The sequence below is a fragment of the Chlorocebus sabaeus genome, chromosome 6 (assembly GCF_047675955.1).
Source record: "Chlorocebus sabaeus isolate Y175 chromosome 6, mChlSab1.0.hap1, whole genome shotgun sequence".
In the NCBI taxonomy this organism is placed as follows: Eukaryota; Metazoa; Chordata; class Mammalia; order Primates; family Cercopithecidae; genus Chlorocebus; species Chlorocebus sabaeus.
The window spans coordinates 52,309,209-52,327,053 of NC_132909.1; the positions used below are offsets into that span (position 1 = coordinate 52,309,209).

General features: G+C 55.8%; 1 protein-coding gene across 10 annotated transcripts in view; it reads left to right on the forward strand.

Annotated features, from left to right (window-relative positions):
- Positions 1–17,416, forward strand: part of TYK2 (tyrosine kinase 2) — a 37,470-nt gene extending 20,054 nt beyond the window's left edge. For 6 of the 10 annotated variants that reach the window (XM_037992199.2, XM_037992201.2, XM_037992200.2 and 3 more), the window contains 12 exons: positions 3,224–3,311; positions 6,582–6,709; positions 8,025–8,160; positions 8,245–8,399; positions 9,446–9,596; positions 11,887–11,993; positions 12,271–12,463; positions 12,822–12,940; positions 13,369–13,541; positions 13,884–14,001; positions 16,788–16,898; positions 16,982–17,416. In XM_037992199.2, the coding sequence (XP_037848127.1) occupies positions 3,224–3,311; positions 6,582–6,709; positions 8,025–8,160; positions 8,245–8,399; positions 9,446–9,596; positions 11,887–11,993; positions 12,271–12,463; positions 12,822–12,940; positions 13,369–13,541; positions 13,884–14,001; positions 16,788–16,898; positions 16,982–17,116 (1,614 nt within the window). In that variant the 3' untranslated portion in view covers positions 17,117–17,416. The remainder of the gene's footprint in view (positions 1–3,223; positions 3,312–6,581; positions 6,710–8,024; positions 8,161–8,244; positions 8,400–9,445; positions 9,597–11,886; positions 11,994–12,270; positions 12,464–12,821; positions 12,941–13,368; positions 13,542–13,883; positions 14,002–16,787; positions 16,899–16,981) is intronic. The other 4 variants (XM_037992203.2, XM_073016966.1, XM_073016965.1 and 1 more) reach the window with 2 other exon arrangements.
- The last annotated feature ends 429 nt before the right edge of the window (positions 17,417–17,845 follow it).

Genomic DNA, 17,845 nt, shown 5'->3' on the forward strand with positions numbered 1-17,845 from the left:
GGTGGGATGGGAGGGGTATGTCTGTGGAGGAGGTGGGATGGGAGGGGTGTGTCTGGAGGAGGTGTGGGATGGGAGGGGTGTGTCTGTGGAGGGGGTGGGATGGGAGGGGTGTGTCTGTGGAGGGGGTGGGATGGGAGGGGTGTGTCTGTGGAGGAGGTGGGATGGGAGGGGTGTGTCTGTGGAGGAGGTGGGATGGGAGGGGTGTGTCTGGAGGAGGTGGGATGGGAGGGGTGTGTCTGTGGAGGAGGTGGGATGGGAGGGGTGTGTCTGGAGGAGGTGGGATGGGAGGAGTGTGTCTGTGGAGGAGGTGGGATGGGAGGAGTGTGTCTGTGGAGGAGGTGGGATGGGAGGAGTGTGTCTGTGGAGGAGGTGGGATGGGAGGGGTGTGTCTGTGAAGGGGGTGGGATGGGAGGGGTGTGTCTGTGGAGGAGGTGGGATGGGAGGGGTGTGTCTGGAGGTGTGGGATGGGAGGGGTGTGTCTGTGGAGGAGGTGGGATGGGAGGGGTGTGTCTGGAGGTGTGGGATGGGAGGGGTGTGTCTGTGGAGGAGGTGGGATGGGAGGGGTGTGTCTGTGGAGGGGGTGGGATGGGAGGGGTGTGTCTGGAGGAGGTGTGGGATGGGAGGGGTGTGTCTGTGGTGGAGGTGGGATGGGAGGGGTGTGTCTGTGGAGGGGGTGGGATGGGAGGGGTGTGTCTGTGGAGGGTGGGATGGGAGGGGTGTGTCTGGAGGAGGTGTGGGATGGGAGGGGTGTGGCTGTGGAGGGGGTGGGATGGGAGGGGTGTGTCTGGAGGAGGTGGGATGGGAGGGGTGTGTCTGGAGGAGGTGGGATGGGAGGAGTGTGTCTGTGGAGGAGGTGGGATGGGAGGAGTGTGTCTGTGGAGGAGGTGGGATGGGAGGAGTGTGTCTGTGGAGGAGGTGGGATGGGAGGGGTGTGTCTGTGAAGGGGGTGGGATGGGAGGGGTGTGTCTGGAGGTGTGGGATGGGAGGGGTGTGTCTGTGGAGGAGGTGGGATGGGAGGGGTATGTCTGTGGAGGAGGTGGGATGGGAGGGGTGTGTCTGGAGGAGGTGTGGGATGGGAGGGGTGTGTCTGTGGAGGGGGTGGGATGGGAGGGGTGTGTCTGTGGAGGGGGTGGGATGGGAGGGGTGTGTCTGTGGAGGAGGTGGGATGGGAGGGGTGTGTCTGTGGAGGAGGTGGGATGGGAGGGGTGTGTCTGGAGGAGGTGGGATGGGAGGGGTGTGTCTGTGGAGGAGGTGGGATGGGAGGGGTGTGTCTGGAGGAGGTGGGATGGGAGGAGTGTGTCTGTGGAGGAGGTGGGATGGGAGGAGTGTGTCTGTGGAGGAGGTGGGATGGGAGGAGTGTGTCTGTGGAGGAGGTGGGATGGGAGGGGTGTGTCTGTGAAGGGGGTGGGATGGGAGGGGTGTGTCTGTGGAGGAGGTGGGATGGGAGGGGTGTGTCTGGAGGTGTGGGATGGGAGGGGTGTGTCTGTGGAGGAGGTGGGATGGGAGGGGTGTGTCTGGAGGTGTGGGATGGGAGGGGTGTGTCTGTGGAGGAGGTGGGATGGGAGGGGTGTGTCTGTGGAGGGGGTGGGATGGGAGGGGTGTGTCTGGAGGAGGTGTGGGATGGGAGGGGTGTGTCTGTGGTGGAGGTGGGATGGGAGGGGTGTGTCTGTGGAGGGGGTGGGATGGGAGGGGTGTGTCTGTGGAGGGTGGGATGGGAGGGGTGTGTCTGGAGGAGGTGTGGGATGGGAGGGGTGTGGCTGTGGAGGGGGTGGGATGGGAGGGGTGTGTCTGGAGGAGGTGGGATGGGAGGGGTGTGTCTGGAGGAGGTGGGATGGGAGGAGTGTGTCTGTGGAGGAGGTGGGATGGGAGGAGTGTGTCTGTGGAGGAGGTGGGATGGGAGGAGTGTGTCTGTGGAGGAGGTGGGATGGGAGGGGTGTGTCTGTGAAGGGGGTGGGATGGGAGGGGTGTGTCTGTGGAGGAGGTGGGATGGGAGGGGTGTGTCTGGAGGTGTGGGATGGGAGGGGTGTGTCTGTGGAGGAGGTGGGATGGGAGGGGTGTGTCTGGAGGTGTGGGATGGGAGGGGTGTGTCTGTGGAGGAGGTGGGATGGGAGGGGTGTGTCTGTGGAGGGGGTGGGATGGGAGGGGTGTGTCTGGAGGAGGTGTGGGATGGGAGGGGTGTGTCTGTGGTGGAGGTGGGATGGGAGGGGTGTGTCTGTGGAGGGGGTGGGATGGGAGGGGTGTGTCTGTGGAGGGTGGGATGGGAGGGGTGTGTCTGGAGGAGGTGTGGGATGGGAGGGGTGTGGCTGTGGAGGGGGTGGGATGGGAGGGGTGTGTCTGGAGGAGGTGGGATGGGAGGGGTGTGTCTGTGGAGGAGGTGGGATGGGAGGGGTGTGTCTGGAGGTGTGGGATGGGAGGGGTGTGTCTGTGGAGGAGGTGGGATGGGAGGGGTGTGTCTCTGGAGGGGGTGGGATGGGAGGGGTGTGTCTGGAGGAGGTGTGGGATGGGAGGGGTGTGTCTGTGGTGGAGGTGGGATGGGAGGGGTGTGTCTGTGGAGGGGGTGGGATGGGAGGGGTGTGTCTGTGGAGGGGGTGGGATGGGAGGGGTGTGTCTGTGGAGGGGGTGGGATGGGAGGGGTGTGTCTGTGGTGGAGGTGGGATGGGAGGGGTGTGTCTGTGGAGGGGGTGGGATGGGAGGGGTGTGTCTGTGGAGGAGGTGGGATGGGAGGAGTGTGTCTGTGGAGGAGGTGGGATGGGAGGAGTGTGTCTGTGGAGGAGGTGGGATGGGAGGGGTGTGTCTGTGGAGGAGGTGGGATGGGAGGGGTGTGTCTGTGGAGGGGGTGGGATGGGAGGGGTGTGTCTGTGGAGGAGGTGGGATGGGAGGGGTGTGTCTGTGGAGGAGGTGGGATGGGAGGGGTGTGTCTGGAGGAGGTGGGATGGGAGGGGTGTGTCTGTGGAGGAGGTGGGATGGGAGGGGTGTGTCTGGAGGAGGTGGGATGGGAGGAGTGTGTCTGTGGAGGAGGTGGGATGGGAGGAGTGTGTCTGTGGAGGAGGTGGGATGGGAGGGGTGTGTCTGTGAAGGGGGTGGGATGGGAGGGGTGTGTCTGTGGAGGAGGTGGGATGGGAGGGGTGTGTCTGGAGGTGTGGGATGGGAGGGGTGTGGCTGTGGAGGAGGTGGGATGGGAGGGGCCGGCTTTGCAGCCGCCTGACCTGCCTGGTCCCCACAGGCCTTCTATGAGACAGCCAGCCTCATGAGCCAGGTCTCCCACGTGCACCTGGCCTTCGTGCACGGTGTCTGTGTGCGCGGCCCTGAAAGTGAGTGGGTCCCACCATACCCATCCCCCTTTGGCAGCCCACCCCTGTCTTATACCCACTCCCTGATCTGTACCCCAACCCTTGACCTACACCCCAACCTATCCCTATTTCTCGACTCTCACCTGTACTCTGATCCCGGGCTATACTTTGACCTTCAACCTAGACCCCAACCCCTGACGATATTCCAGCCTATAACTTACATCCCAACACCTCACCTGCCCTCAGTCTCAGCCCCCACCCTGATTCTCAACTACATCCCCATTTCCATCTACCTCCCAAACAACTCTACAATCCAGCACCCATCTGCCCCTGGCCCCATCAGCGCTATGGCCTCAGGCAGATTCCAGCGCTGATGTGTCCTGACCTCCTAGACCTCAGCCCCTGCACATCCAACCCTGCCTAACCCCGCCTCTTCCTTTCCTCTGCAGGTAGCTCAAAACTCCTTGTATAGGCTACGTGTGGTGGCTCACACCTATCCCAGCACTTTAGGAGGCTGAGGTGGGAGGATCGCTTAAACCCAGGAGTTCAAGACCAGCCTGGGTAACATGGCCAGACCCTATCTTTACAAAAAATTTAAAAATTGGTCAGGTGCAGTGGCTCACGCCTGTAATCCCAGCACTCTGGGAGGCCACGGTGGGCGGATCAGGAGATCACGAGGTCAGGAGATCGAGACCATCCTGGCTAACATGGTGAAACCCTGTTTCTACTAAAAATACAAAAAATTAGCCAGGCGTGGTGGCGGGTGCCTGTAGTCCCAGCTACTCAGGAGGCTGAGGCAGGAGAATGGGGGGAACCCAGGAGGCGGAGCTTGCAGTGAGACGAGATCGCACCACTGCACTCTAGCCTGGGCCACAGAGCAAGACTCTGTCTCAAAAAAAAAAAAAAAAAAAAAAGGCCGGGCGCGGTGGCTCAAGCCTGTAATCCCAGCACTTTGGGAGGCCGAGACGGGCGGATCATGAGGTCAGGAGATCGAGACCATCCTGGCTAACACGGTGAAACCCCGTCTCTACTAAAAAGTACAAAAAACTAGCCGGGCGAGGTGGCGGGCGCCTGTAGTCCCAGCTACTCCGGAGGCTGAGGCAGGAGAATGGCGTAAACCCGGGAGGAGGAGCTTGCGGTGAGCAGAGATCCGGCCACTGCACTCCAGCCTGGGTGACAAAGCCAGACTCCGTCTCAAAAAAAAAAAAAAAAAAAAAAAAAAAACAAAGAGGCTGGGCGCGGTGGCTCAAGCCTGTAATCCCAGCACTTTGGGAGGCCGAGACGGGTGGATCACGAGGTCAGGAGATCGAGACCATCCTGGCTAACACGGTGAAACCCCGTCTCTACTAAAAAAAAATACAAAAAACTAGCCGGGCGAGGTGGCGGGCGCCTGTAGTCCCAGCTACTCGGGAGGCTGAGGCAGGAGAATGGCGTAAACCCGGAGGCGGAGCTTGCAGTGAGCTAAGATCCGGCCACTGCACTCCAGCCCGGGCGACAGAGCGAGACTCCGTCTCAAAAAAAAAAAAAAAAAGAAAAAGAAAAAGAAAAAATTTAAAAATTAGGACCAGGCATGGGGACATGTACCTGTAGTCCTAGCTACTTGGGAGGCTGAAATGGGAGGATCACTTGAACCCAGGAGTTCAAGGCTGCAGTGAGCCATGATTGTACCACTACACGCCAGCCTGGGTGACAGGGAGAGACTCTGTCTCAAAAAAAAAAAAATAATAATAATAATAAAGCCCTTGTACAGAGCAACCCTAGACCCGCCCATCCCTCAACCCCCCGTATATGTGTGCATCTTCCCCACTTTCCCCTGGACCCTGGCTGACGCCCTGACCCACAGCCCCCTGACTACTCTGGTACCCAAACATCACTTAAACCCCAACCTCAAGCCCCCAGCGTCTGCTTATCCATGGCCATCCCCCCCATCCCTAGTTGCTTACTTTGTAGGCTCACCTTTATCTCCTTTTTTGTGAGACAGGGTCTCCCTCTGTTGCCCAGGCTGCAATGCAGTGGTGCCATCATGGCTCACTGAAGCTTCAACCTCCTGGACTCAAGCGATCCTCCCGCCTCAGCTTCTTGAGCACCTGGGATCACAGGCATGTGCTGTGGAGGAGGTGGGACACCCAGCTGATTTAAAAATTTTTTTTTTTTTTTTTTTTTTTTTTTGAGACGGAGTCTCGCTCTGTCGCCCAGGCTGGAGTGCAGTGGCGCAATCTCGGCTCACTGCAAGCTCCGCCTCCTGGGTTCACGCCATTCTCCTGCCTCAGCCTCCGGAGTAGCTGGGACTACAGGCACCCTCCACTGCGCCCGGCTAATTTTTTCTATTTTTAGTAGAGATGGGGTTTCACCATGGTCTCGATCTCCTGACCTTGTGATCCGCCGGCCTCGGCCTCCCAAAGTGCTGGGATTACAGGCGTGAGCCACTGCGCCCGGCCGATTTTTAAAAATTTTTTGTAGAGATGGGGGTCTCACTATATTGCCTAGGCTGGTCTCAAACTCCTGGGCTCAAGGGATCTTCCCGCCTCAGCCTCCCAAGTTGTTTTGTTTTGTTTCGTTTTGTTTTTCTTTTTGAGACGCAATCTCACTCTGTCGCCCAGGCTGGAGTGCAGTGGCGCGATCTCGGCTCACTGCAAGCTCCGCCTCCCAGATTCATACCATTCTCCTGCCTCAGCCTCCTGAGTAGCTGGAACTACAGGCGCCCACAACCACGCCCAGCTAATTTTTTTGTATTTTTAGTAGAGACAGGGTTTCACCATAATTTTCTGTATCTTTAGTAAAGATGGGATTTCAACATATTGGCCAGGCTGGTCTCGAAATCCTGAACTTCTGATCTGCCTGCTTCGGCCTCCCAAAATGCTGGGATTACAGGCGTGAGCCACCGCATTGCCTGTATTTTTTTTTTTTTTTAGTAGCGATGGGGTTTCATCATGTTGGGCAGGCTGCCCTCAAACTCCTGACCTCAGGTGATCCACCTACCTCAGCCTCTCAAAGTGCTGGGATTACAGGCGTGAACCACTATGCCCGGCCCACCTTTCTCTCTTGAACTTCAACTTCCTCCATGCCCCACACCACCTGGACCCCAATGCCCTCATCCACCACTGCCTTTGCTGCATTCCCCATTTCTTCTCTCCCCAAACTCACTCTCAACCCTGACCAAACTCCACCCACACCTCTGCCCTGACATCTCCCCAGCCACATGCCAGGTCCCTCCCTGGCCTCTCCCCCAATTCCCTGCCATCCAGAGGGCAGAAGCAGGCAGGTCGCCCCAGAGCAGCTGTGTCTTTGCAGATATCATGGTGACAGAGTACGTGGAGCACGGACCCCTGGACGTGTGGCTGCGGAGGAAGCGGGGCCATGTGCCCATGGCTTGGAAGATGGTGGTGGCCCAGCAGCTGGCCAGCGCCCTCAGCTACCTGGTGTGTGGCCTGTGTCAGTCAGGGAGGGCCAGGAACCCAGGAGATCGAGACCCGCCTGGGCAACAGGGCGAGACCCCGTCTTTTTTTTTTTTTTTTTTTTAGATGGAGTTTCACCCTGTCGCCCAGGCTAGAGTACAATGGCATGATCTCGGCTTACTGCAACCTTTGCCTCCCGAGTTCAAATGATTCTCCCACCTCAGCCTCCGGAGTAGCTGGGATTACAGGTGCCTGCCACCATGCCCAGCTAATTTTTATATTTTTAGTAGAGATGGGGTTTCACCATGTTGGTCAGGCTGGTCTTGAACTTCTGACCTTGTGATCCACCCGCCTCAGCCTCCCAAAGTGCTGGGATTCTAGGTGTGAGCTACCACGCCCAACTGGCCCCGTCTTTAAAAAATAAACAAATAGCCAGGCGTGGTGGCTCACACCTGTAATCCCAGCAGTTTGGGAGGCCAAGGCAGGTGGATCACCTGGGGTCAGGAGTTTGAGACCAGCCTGGCCAATATGGTGAAACCTTACCTCTGCTAAAAATACAAAAAAAAATTAGCCAATGTGAGGCCGGGCACGGTGGCTCATGCCTGTAATCCCAGCACTTTGGGAGGCTGAGGCAGGCAAATCACAAGGTCAGGAGTTCAAGACCAGCCTGACCAATACGGTGAAACCCCATCTCTACTAAAAATAAAAAAATTAGCTGGGCGTGGTGGTGCATGCCTATAATCCCAGCTACTTGGGAGGCTGAGGAAGTAGAATCGCTTGAACCTGGGAGGCAGAGGTTGCAGTGAGCCGAGATCGTGCCACTGCACTTCAGCCTGGGTGACAGAGTGAGACTCTGTCTCAAAAAAAAAAAAAATTAGCCGATGTGGTAACTTGCACCTGTAGGCCCAGGTACTCAAGAAGCTGAGGTGGGAGGATCACCTGGGCCCAGGAATTTGAGGCCATAGTAAGCTATGATCACACCACTGCACCCCAGCCTGGACAGCAGCATAGCTAGACCCCATCTCTACCAAAAATTTAAGAATGAGCCAGCCGTGGTGGTGTGCACCTGTAATTCTAGCTATGGAAGACTTGAGCCCTGGAGTTTGAGGCTGCAGTGAGCTATGTTTGTGTCACTATACTCCAGCCTGAGAGACAGAATGAGCCCCTGTCGAAAAAAAACAAAAGAAAAACAATAACCCCCTCAAAAAACAAAACAAAAAGAAACCCAGTGATGATCACAGTTGTCCTTTTCACATTGACTGTCCCTATGGGGTCCAGGTTTGGGGTTGGCATCTGTGCCCCTCCTGAGTGGCCACACCCCCTCTCCTGCCCACCTCAGGAGAACAAGAACCTGGTACATGGTAATGTGTGTGGCCGGAACATCCTGCTGGCTCGGCTGGGGCTGGCAGAGGGCACGAGCCCCTTCATCAAGCTGAGTGATCCCGGTGTGGGCCTCGGCGCCCTCTCCAGGGAGGGTGAGTACCCGAGGGGACCTGGGCACAGTCGGGGGCTTCCCCTGCTCCTTTCACCCTTGGTGACCTCTGACCTTGGCCTCCCAGAGCGGGTGGAGCGGATCCCCTGGATGGCCCCCGAATGCCTCTCAGGTGGGCCCAACAGCCTAAGCATTGCCATGGACAAGTGGGGGTTTGGTGCCACCCTCCTGGAGATCTGCTTTGATGGAGAGGCCCCGCTGCAGAGCCGCAGCTCCTCCGAGGTATGTCTAGGAGACCCTTGGGCCCTCCCCACGATGGGGACCCCTCCAGGGAATCCAGAGGACAGAATCAGAGCTCAAAGCTGCCTCCCCTCTGGTCTCGTGACTTCAAGTCTGTCTGGGCCACCAGCAGGTAGTCCACTGGTTGGGGCTCAATGTAGTCCTAGCCTTTTTAGGTCCTTGTGGAAGTCACTTGTGCCTGGTACACACAAGGCAAGTGAGAGACTTGATTACAGTTTTAGGCAGAGTGACCAGGGCAGTGATGGGAGAGGCCCAGGCTGCGAAGTGGGGAAGAGGGGTGGAGGATGTGCCTCACTCAGCAGCGGAGTCAGACAAGGCTTCCCAGAGGAGGTTTGTGAGTGATGGTTTTTTTTTTTTTTTTTAAGACGAAGTTTCGCCTTGTTGCCCAGGCTGGAATGCAATGGCATGATTTCGGCTCACTGCAACCTTCACCTTCCAGGTTCAAGTGATTCTGTCTCAGCCTCCCGAGTAGAGGGGATTATAGGCACATGCCACCACGCCTGGCTAATTTTTGTGTTTTTTGTAGAGACAGGGTTTCAGCATATTGGTCAGGCTGGTCTTGAACTCCTGACCTCAGGTGATCTGCCCGCCTTGGCCTCCCAAAGTGCTGGGATTACAGGCATGAGCCATAGTGCCTGTTCCCAGAAAAGGTTTTATCTAAGTGTAGAATTATGCCAACAAGTCCGGCTAAGAAGGGCAGCCTAGGCAGAGTGCATGGCCTGTGCAAAGGCTGAGGCTTCAGTGTATTGAGGAGCTGTGGTCTACAGGAGGGGCGAGAGGGGACCTCCGGGCTGGAGGCTGACTGTGACACTCCAGCTCTGCATAATCACTGGACCTGGGTCCCAGGCTTGGCTCTGCGGCTGTGAGCACGTCCTCCCACTTTGTGGAGCCTCAGTTGCCTCATCTGTATAATGGGACTGATAAGAGTGGGCACCTGGCGGTCCACTGTGGGGGCTTGACTCTGCCTCTTGGGGAAGGGGTGGGGGCGAGGGGAGGATGTTGACTCCTCTGAGTCCCTTCCCCAACAGAAGGAGCATTTCTACCAGAGGCAGCACCGGCTGCCCGAGCCCTCCTGCCCAGAGCTGGCCACACTCACCAGCCAGTGTCTGACCTATGAGCCAACCCAGAGGCCTTCATTCCGTACCATCCTGCGTGACCTCACCCGGCTGCAGCCCCACAGTGAGCTCCATCCCAGTGCTGGGACCCTGGGGAAGTGGGACGGGGCTGGGATCCCTGCTTTATGCCTACAGCGCACGAGAGGTGTCCGCACAGTGGTTCAGGGTGTGTGCCAATTGTTTGCAGTGGCGTTCATAAGCATGCCCTGCCTGGCTGCCCTGAGCTCTCCTTTATTTATTATTAATTAATTAATGTATTTATTTATTTATTTTGCGATGGAATCTTGCTCTGTCACCCAGCCTGGAGCACAGTGATGCGATCTTGGCTCACTGCAACCTCCACCTCCTGGGTTCAAGCAATCCTCCCACCTCAGCCTCCCAAGCAGCTAGGATCACAAGCACGTGCCACTTTGCCCGGCTAATTTTTGTATTTTTAGTACAGGTGGGGTTTTGCCATGTTGGCCAGGCTGGTCTCAAACTCTAGACCTCAAACGATCTATCTGCCTCAGCCTCCCAAATTGCTGGGATTACAGGCATGAGCCACTGTGCCTGGCCTCCTTAATGTTTTGTCTGGGCAGAGACACAACTTCTTTGGATTAGAGATTTAGACCATTACAGTTTTTTGTTTTTTTTTTTTTCTTTTTAAAGAATTTTTGGGCCGGGCGCGGTGGCTCACGCCTGTAATCCCAGCACTTTGGGAGGCCGAGGCGGGCGGATCACAAGGTCAGGAGATCGAGATCATGGTGAAACCCCGTCTCTACTAAAAATAGAAAAAATTAGCCGGGCGCAGTGGCGGGCGCCTGTAGTCCCAGCTACTCGGGAGGCTGAGGCAGGAGAATGGCGTGAACCCGGGAGGCGGAGCTTGCAGTGAGCCGAGATTGCGCCACTGCACTCCAGCCTGGGCGACAGAGCGAGACTCCGTCTCAAAAAAAAAAAAAAAAAAAAAAAAAAAAAGAATTTTTGTATTGTTTTCTTAAAAAAATTAATGTTATTTTATTTCTTTTTTTTTTGTTTTGAAACAGAGTCTCACTCTGTTGCCAGGGTGGAGTGCAGTGGTGCAATCTTGGGTCACTGCAACCTCCGCCTCCTGGGTTCAAGTAATTCTCCTGCCTCAGCCTCTCGAGTAGCTGGGACTACAGGCACCCGCCACCACGCCCAGCTAGTTTTTGTATTTTTAGTAGAGATGAGAATTCACCATATTGGCCAGGATGGTCTCGATCTCTTGATCTCGTGATCCACCCGCCTTGGCCTCCCAAAGTGCTGGGATTACAGGTGTGAGCCACTGTGCCTGGCCTATTTTCTTTTTCTTTCTTTCTTTCTTTTTCTTTCTTTTTTTTTTTTTTAGATGGAGTTTTGCTCTTGTTGCCCAGGCTGGAGTGCAATGGCGTGATCTTGGTCCACTGCAACTTCCGCCTCCCGGGTTGAGCAATTCTCTTGCTTCAGCCTCCCGAGTAGCTGGGATTACAGGTGTCCGCCACCATGTCCAGCTAATTTTTGTATTTTTAGTAGAGACAGGGTTTCACTATGTCGGCTAGGCTGGTCTCAAACTCCTGACCTCAGGTGATCCACCCTCCTCATCCTCCCAAAGTGCTGGGATTACAGGCATGAGCCACCATGCCCGGCCTAATATGCCATTTTCAACTGGTCATATCACATTTTTCTTTCTCTTTTTTTGTTTTAAAGACTAGGTCTTGCTGTGTTGTCAGGCAGAATTGTGGTGGCTATTCACAGACACGATCATGGCTCACTGCAGCCTGGAACTCCTGAGCTCTAGGGATCCTCCTGCCTCAGCCTCCCAAAGTGCTGGGATTACAGGTGTGAGCCACCACACCTGACCAGTTTTTCTTTTTTCTCTATGAAATATCTGTGCCTTCTATCCAATCTCAGAACTTCCAGATGTCAGGTTTTTCTGTTTTTTCTTTTTCTTTCTTTCTTTTTTTTAAAGAGACAGTCTCTCTCTGTGGTCCAGATTCACTGCAGCCTCGAAACTCCTGGGCTCAAACAATCCTCCTACCTCAGCCTCCTGAGTAGCTGGGACCACAGGCACGTGCCACCACACCTGGCTAATTTTTTTTTTTTTTAACTTTTTTGTGGAGATGGGGTTTCACCATGTTGTCCAGGCTGGTCTCGAACTCCTGGGCTCAAGTGATCCTCCCGCCTCGGCCTCCCAAACAGGTGTCAGTGTTGATGCAGCCAACTCTGCATCATTTTGGACAGTAAGTGGATTCAGCTGTTGCAGGAAAAAGTTTTCTTACCTCTGGGATCAGATCCTGGGGTAGCTGTAGCTGGCTTTGTAACTCCCAAGTGTGTGCCTGCTGGGGAAAGGATCGGGGTCAGGCCTTTACCCACCGCAGCTCTTCCAGATCTTGCTGATGTCTTGATTGTGAACCCGGACTCATCGGCGTCAGACCCTACGGTTTTCCACAAGCGCTATTTGAAAAAGATCCGAGATCTGGGCGAGGTGAGGGTGGGGCCCGGGCTGCTAAAAGGCCCACCTGGTCGGGGAGGAGTTTGGGGGTTGAGGATAAATACCTGCCTAAGGTGATTCTCAGGAGATGTGGGTGAGACCCTCTGCTTTGAGGGAGGTCTAGGTGCCAGGGAGTCTTAATAGCGCAGAGTGGGCTGGGCCTGGGGTATTCCGAAAGGATGTGCCTGGAGGAGTGGCCTGGGAAATCGGGGGTTGGGGAGTGGTGCAGGGATTGGGGAGGTGGAGCTGACCCTGGTGCGCTCCCGACCAGGGTCACTTCGGCAAGGTCAGTTTGTACTGCTACGATCCGACCAACGACGGCACTGGCGAGATGGTGGCGGTGAAAGCCCTTAAGGCAGACTGCGGCCCCCAGCACCGCTCGGGCTGGAAGCAGGAGATTGAGATTCTGCGCACGCTCTATCACGAGCACATCGTCAAGTACAAGGGCTGCTGCGAGGACCAAGGTGGGCGGGACCCGGCAATCCCTCGATACTCGAGGGGGCGTGATTAGAGCGTGGGTGTGGCCTTGTGGGCGGGGCCAGTCTGGCCTAGCCAATTAGAGACTCAACCCCAGGCTGCAGGACGCGATTCTTGGCAGCTGGGTGAGCGTGGTCAGGCTGCCTCCTTCCTATCTGGGGGGTGCTACCTGCTGGGGCCAGGAGGGACGGGAGCCACCAGCAGCTCCCTCAAGTGAGAATGGGGTTCTGTGCGCGGGTCTTGGCCTTCCCTCCCGACACTGGAGGGGCTCTGCTGGGCTCAGGGTAGGCGATCCCCGGCCCGCCCTTTATCGCCCCCCACGGGGGCCGCCCCTCTCCGCGGCAGGCGAGAAGTCGCTGCAGCTGGTCATGGAGTACGTGCCCCTGGGCAGCCTCCGAGACTACCTGCCCCGGCACAGCGTCGGGCTGGCCCAGCTGCTGCTCTTCGCCCAGCAGATCTGCGAGGTGGGTCGGCCCCGCCCCTGCTTCCGGAGCTTGCCCCTTCCTCTTCAGCTTGGGCTGGCCTCAGCTGTCCGATGCAGTCTGCTCTCACGCTCCGCCCCTGCTTATTTGCCCAGGCCCTCTTGTCCTTGCGCTGACCTCCGAATTGGTCGGCTCGCTTGGCCACACCACCTCCTCCAAGCGACCACGCACTGCAGGCTTGGCCCCTCCCAACTCGCCCTCCTGCCCAGCGTTGCTAGTCTAGCCCCGTCCCTGCTCTCTGGCTTAACCTCCTTTTGCTTGGTGCCACGTGCCATCCGGCCCTCTCCAGCGGCCGGGTAGCCACAGGCCTGACCTGACTGTCCCCCAGCCTTGCTGGCTGCTCAGGTCCTGCGGTCGCCCCCAGCCGAACCCCGCCCTGTTGAAACTGACGAGCCCTGCCCCGCCCCCAGGGCATGGCCTATCTGCACGCGCAGCACTACATCCACCGAGACCTAGCCGCGCGCAACGTGCTGCTGGACAACGACAAGCTGGTCAAGATCGGGGACTTTGGCCTAGCCAAGGCCGTGCCCGAAGGCCACGAGTACTACCGCGTGCGCGAGGATGGGGACAGCCCCGTGTTCTGGTGATCAGGCGGGGTGCAGTCTGAGGGGGTGCTGGGGTCACTTGGAACAGGCAGGGTGGAGTAGATGGATGCTGAGTCTCATGACGGCATGGTCTCGGTGAAGTGCGTGCGGGAGTGGGGCCTATGGAGGCAAGGGGCTGTGCATAGAGTGCGGCTTGGCCTGGTGAGCAGGGTTAACCCGGCCTAGCCAATGAACGCCTCACCCCGCTCAGGCTGCGCTCTTTAGGGTGGGTCCCAACTGAGCCCAGAGGGTCCTTCAGTCTCAGGTGAGGGCTTCAGCCTGGTCTGATCCCCAAACCCTCAGTGCAGCCCCCCGAGGCCTGAGTGACCCCCTTCCCCTAGGTATGCCCCAGAGTGCCTGAAAGAGTATAAGTTCTACTATGCGTCCGATGTCTGGTCCTTCGGGGTGACCCTGTATGAGCTGCTGACGCACTGTGACTCCAGCCAGAGCCCCCCCACGGTGAGAGCCAGGCCCGCAGCCCCACCGGGAGTTTGCTAGAGCAATTAGAAAACCATGTAGTTAGGCCGGGCGCGGTGGCTCACATCTGTAATCTAGCACTTTGGGAGGCCGAGACGGGCGGATCACTTGAGGTCAGGAGTTCAAAACCAGCTTGACCATCATGGTGAAACCCCGTCTCTACTAAAAATACAAAAAAAAAAAAAAAAAAAAAATTAGCTAGCATGGTGGTGTGTGCCTGTAATCCCTGCTACTTGAGAGGCTGAGGCAGGAGAATCGCTTGAACCCGGAGACGGAGGTTACAGTGAGCCCGAGATCGTGCCACCGCACTCCAGCCTGGGTGACAAGAGGGAGACTCCATCTCAAAAAAAAAAAAAAAAAAAGACATGCAAGTCCATGGCAAGTGTTAAAAAAAAAAAAAAAAAAAAAACCCTGCCAAGCATGGTTGCTCACGCCTGTAATCACAGCCCGTTGGGAGGCCAAGGAGGGCGGATCACTTGAGGTAAGTAGTTCGAGACCAGCCTGGCCAATATGGTGAAAGCCCGTCTTTACTAAAAATACACAAATTAGCCGGGCGTGGTGGCGGGCGCCTGTAATCCCAGCTACTGGGAAGGCTGAGGCAGGAGAATAACTTGAACCCGGGAGGCAGAGGTTGCAGTGAGCCGAGACCGCACCACGGTACTCCAGCCTGGGCAACAAATGTGAAACTCCATTAAAAAAAAAAAAAATTGAAAAGCATGCGTTCACATCCTGGCTCCTCACTCTCGCCAGTACTCACCCACAAGAGCTCACAGTACTGATCTGTAAAATGGCCCACCTACAGTGCAGGGAGCCACAAATTGTGACAGAAACCCTCAAACGGAGGCAGGCAAAATAGGAACAATTTATTCTGCTATTTGCAAACTTCATGGATGGGGGAGCCAGGGACTTCATCCTGGACCCTCGGATCTCATCAGGAATCCTGTTCTCCATCTCTCGGATCTACTGTTCTTTGTGGTAGCATCTGTCAGGCAAGGTTTCTCTCTGTGTGGTGGTAATAGTGCCCCCTAGCCCTCAGGGAACCCATACCTCTGGCTCAGGGTCCTAGTGGCCTTTTTTTCTGCTTAATTCTCAGGACTTGGTCTGATTGGTCCAGCTTGATTCATGTGTGCACTCCCAGGTCTATCAATGCGTAGTCATGGGCCACAGGGATTGGCCAGCCCTGACTTTGGGGGAGGAGCCAAGGGTGTGTTAGGGGCTTATTCCAAAGTGCTTTTGTGAGAATAAAAAGGCTAGCCCGGTGGCTCACTCCTGTAATCCCAACACTGGGAGCTCGGGGGCGAGAGCACTGCTTGAACCCAGGAGTTCGAGAACAGCCTGGGCAATGTAGTGAGACCTCGCATCTTCTTTTTTTTCTTTTTCTTTTTTTAGACGGAGTCTCTCTCTGTCGCCCAGGCTGGAGTGCAGTGGCGCGATCTCGGCTCACTGCAAGCTCCGCCTCCCGGGTTCACGCCATTCTCCTGCCTCAGCCTCCCGAGTAGCTGGGACTACAGGCGCCTGCCACCACGGCCGGCTAATTTTTTTTTTTTTTTTTGTATTTTAAGTGGAGACGGGACTTCACCGTGTTAGTCAGGATGGTCTCGATTTCCTGACCTTTTGATCCGCCCGCCTTGGCCTCCCAAAGTGCTGGGATTACAGGTGTGAGCCACCGCGCCCGGCCATTTTTTTTTTTTTTTTTTTTTTTTTTTTTTAAAAGACAGTCTCGCTCTGTCGCCCAGGCTGGAGAGCAGGGGCGGATCTCTGCTTACTGCAACCTCCACCTCCCTCCACCTCCATTAAATGTGAAACTTTAATGGAGTTTCATATTTGTTGCCCAAGCGATTCTTGTGCCTCAGCCTCCCAAGACCGTGTATCTGAAAAAAAAAAAAAAAAAGCCGGGAGCAGTGGCTCATACCTGTAATCCCAGCACTTTGGGAGGCTGAGGTGGGTGGATCACCTGAGGTCAGGAGTTCAAGACCAGCCTGGCCAACATGGCGAAACCCCGTCTCTACTAAAAGTACAAAAATTAGCCGGGTGTGGTGGCAGGTGCCTGTAATCCCCACTACTCAGGAGGCTGAGGCAGGGAGAATTGCTTGAACCCAGGAGGCGGAGGTTGCAGTGAGCTAAGATCATGCCATTGCACTCCAGCCTGGGTGAAAGAGCGAGAGACTGTCTCAAAAAAAATTTCTGGATGATAAGAACAACCTGCTGTGAGGCTTAATAACAGCAAACACCTGACTCAGGCTTACTCTATGAATATTAGTCTAACGTTCACAGTAATCCCTGGTGGCGGATGTTATTACCCTATTTTACGGATGAGAAAACTGAGGCCCAGAGAAGTGAACTCAAATTCAAAGTCACACAGCTGAGAAGTGTAAGAGGTGGGATTAGAACCCATGCAGTCGATTTCATGAAGTTGCAGAGTCATTTCTTTTTTCTTTTTTCTGTGATGGAGTTTCACACTTGTAGCCCAGGCTGGAGTGCAATGGCACAATATCAGCTCACTGCAACGTCCACCTCCTAGGTTCAAGTGATCCTCCTGCCTCAGCCTCCCAAGTAGCTGGGATTATAGGCGCCCGCCACCACGCCCAGCTAATTTTTGTATTTTTAGTAGAGATGGGGTTTCACCATGTTGGCCAGGCTGGTCTCGAACTCCTGACTTCAGGTGATCCACCCACCTCAGCCTCCCAAAGTGCTGCGATTACAGGCATGAGCCACTGTGCCCGGCTTTCATTGCCTCTTGAAAAGAGCTTGCCTTGTTTCTCCTGTAGAAATTCCTTGAGCTCATAGGCATCACCCAAGGTCAGATGACAGTTCTGAGACTCACCGAGTTGCTGGAACGAGGGGAGAGGCTGCCACGACCTGACAAATGTCCCTGTGAGGTGAGACTTCCTTTGTCTTTCCCTGACCCCACCATCCTGCTGTGGAGAGGGCAGCCCCCACCAGCCCTGGTGTTTCCTTCTAGGTCTATCATCTCATGAAGAACTGCTGGGAGACAGAGGCGTCCTTCCGCCCAACCTTCAAGAACCTCATACCCATCCTGAAGACAGTCCATGAGAAGTACCAAGGCCAGGCCCCTTCCGTGTTCAGCGTGTGCTGAGGCACAATGGCAGCCCTGCCTGGGAGGATTGAACCAGGCAGTGGCTGCAGACCGGGCCTTCTGCTCCCTGCCCCAGGATGAAACCAAGAGGGGGACGTCAACCTCACCTACACCCTGTGCCTTACTCCTGTCTGGAGACCCCACCTCCATGAACTTACTTTTCTTCCATGGCCGTGAACCTGACCATGATTTTGAAGGACCCACGATGTGTAGGGTCACTAATCCGGCCCTTGAACCCCCAGCTTCCAAACTTGACGCCTACCATTTCCACCATCTGGTAATAAACTCCTGTTTCCTCTGCTGGAGCCCGTGATTCTTGGAGCCCTCTTTCAGGAAGGTGGGTTAGCTGGGGGTCTGGTCTCCTGTGGACAGCAGCTAGCATGAGACAGTGCAGAGGTAGCTGGATTCAACTCTTTAACAGTTTTATTTTTTTGGACAGCGTCTGGTTCTGTCACCCAGGCTGGAGTGCAGTGGCTCAATCTCAGCTCACTGCAACCTCCACCTCTTGGGCTCAAGTGATCCTCTGGCCTCAACCTCCCCAGTAGCTGGGACCACAGGCCTGCATCACCATACCAGGCTAATTGTTTTTTTTTGGTACTTTTTGTAGAGACTGCGTTTTGCCATGTTGTCCAGGCTGATCTCAAAATCCTGAGCTCAAGCAACGCATCCATCTTGGTGTCTCAAAGCTCTAGGATTACATGGTGGTGAGCCACCACACCAGGCCTCAAC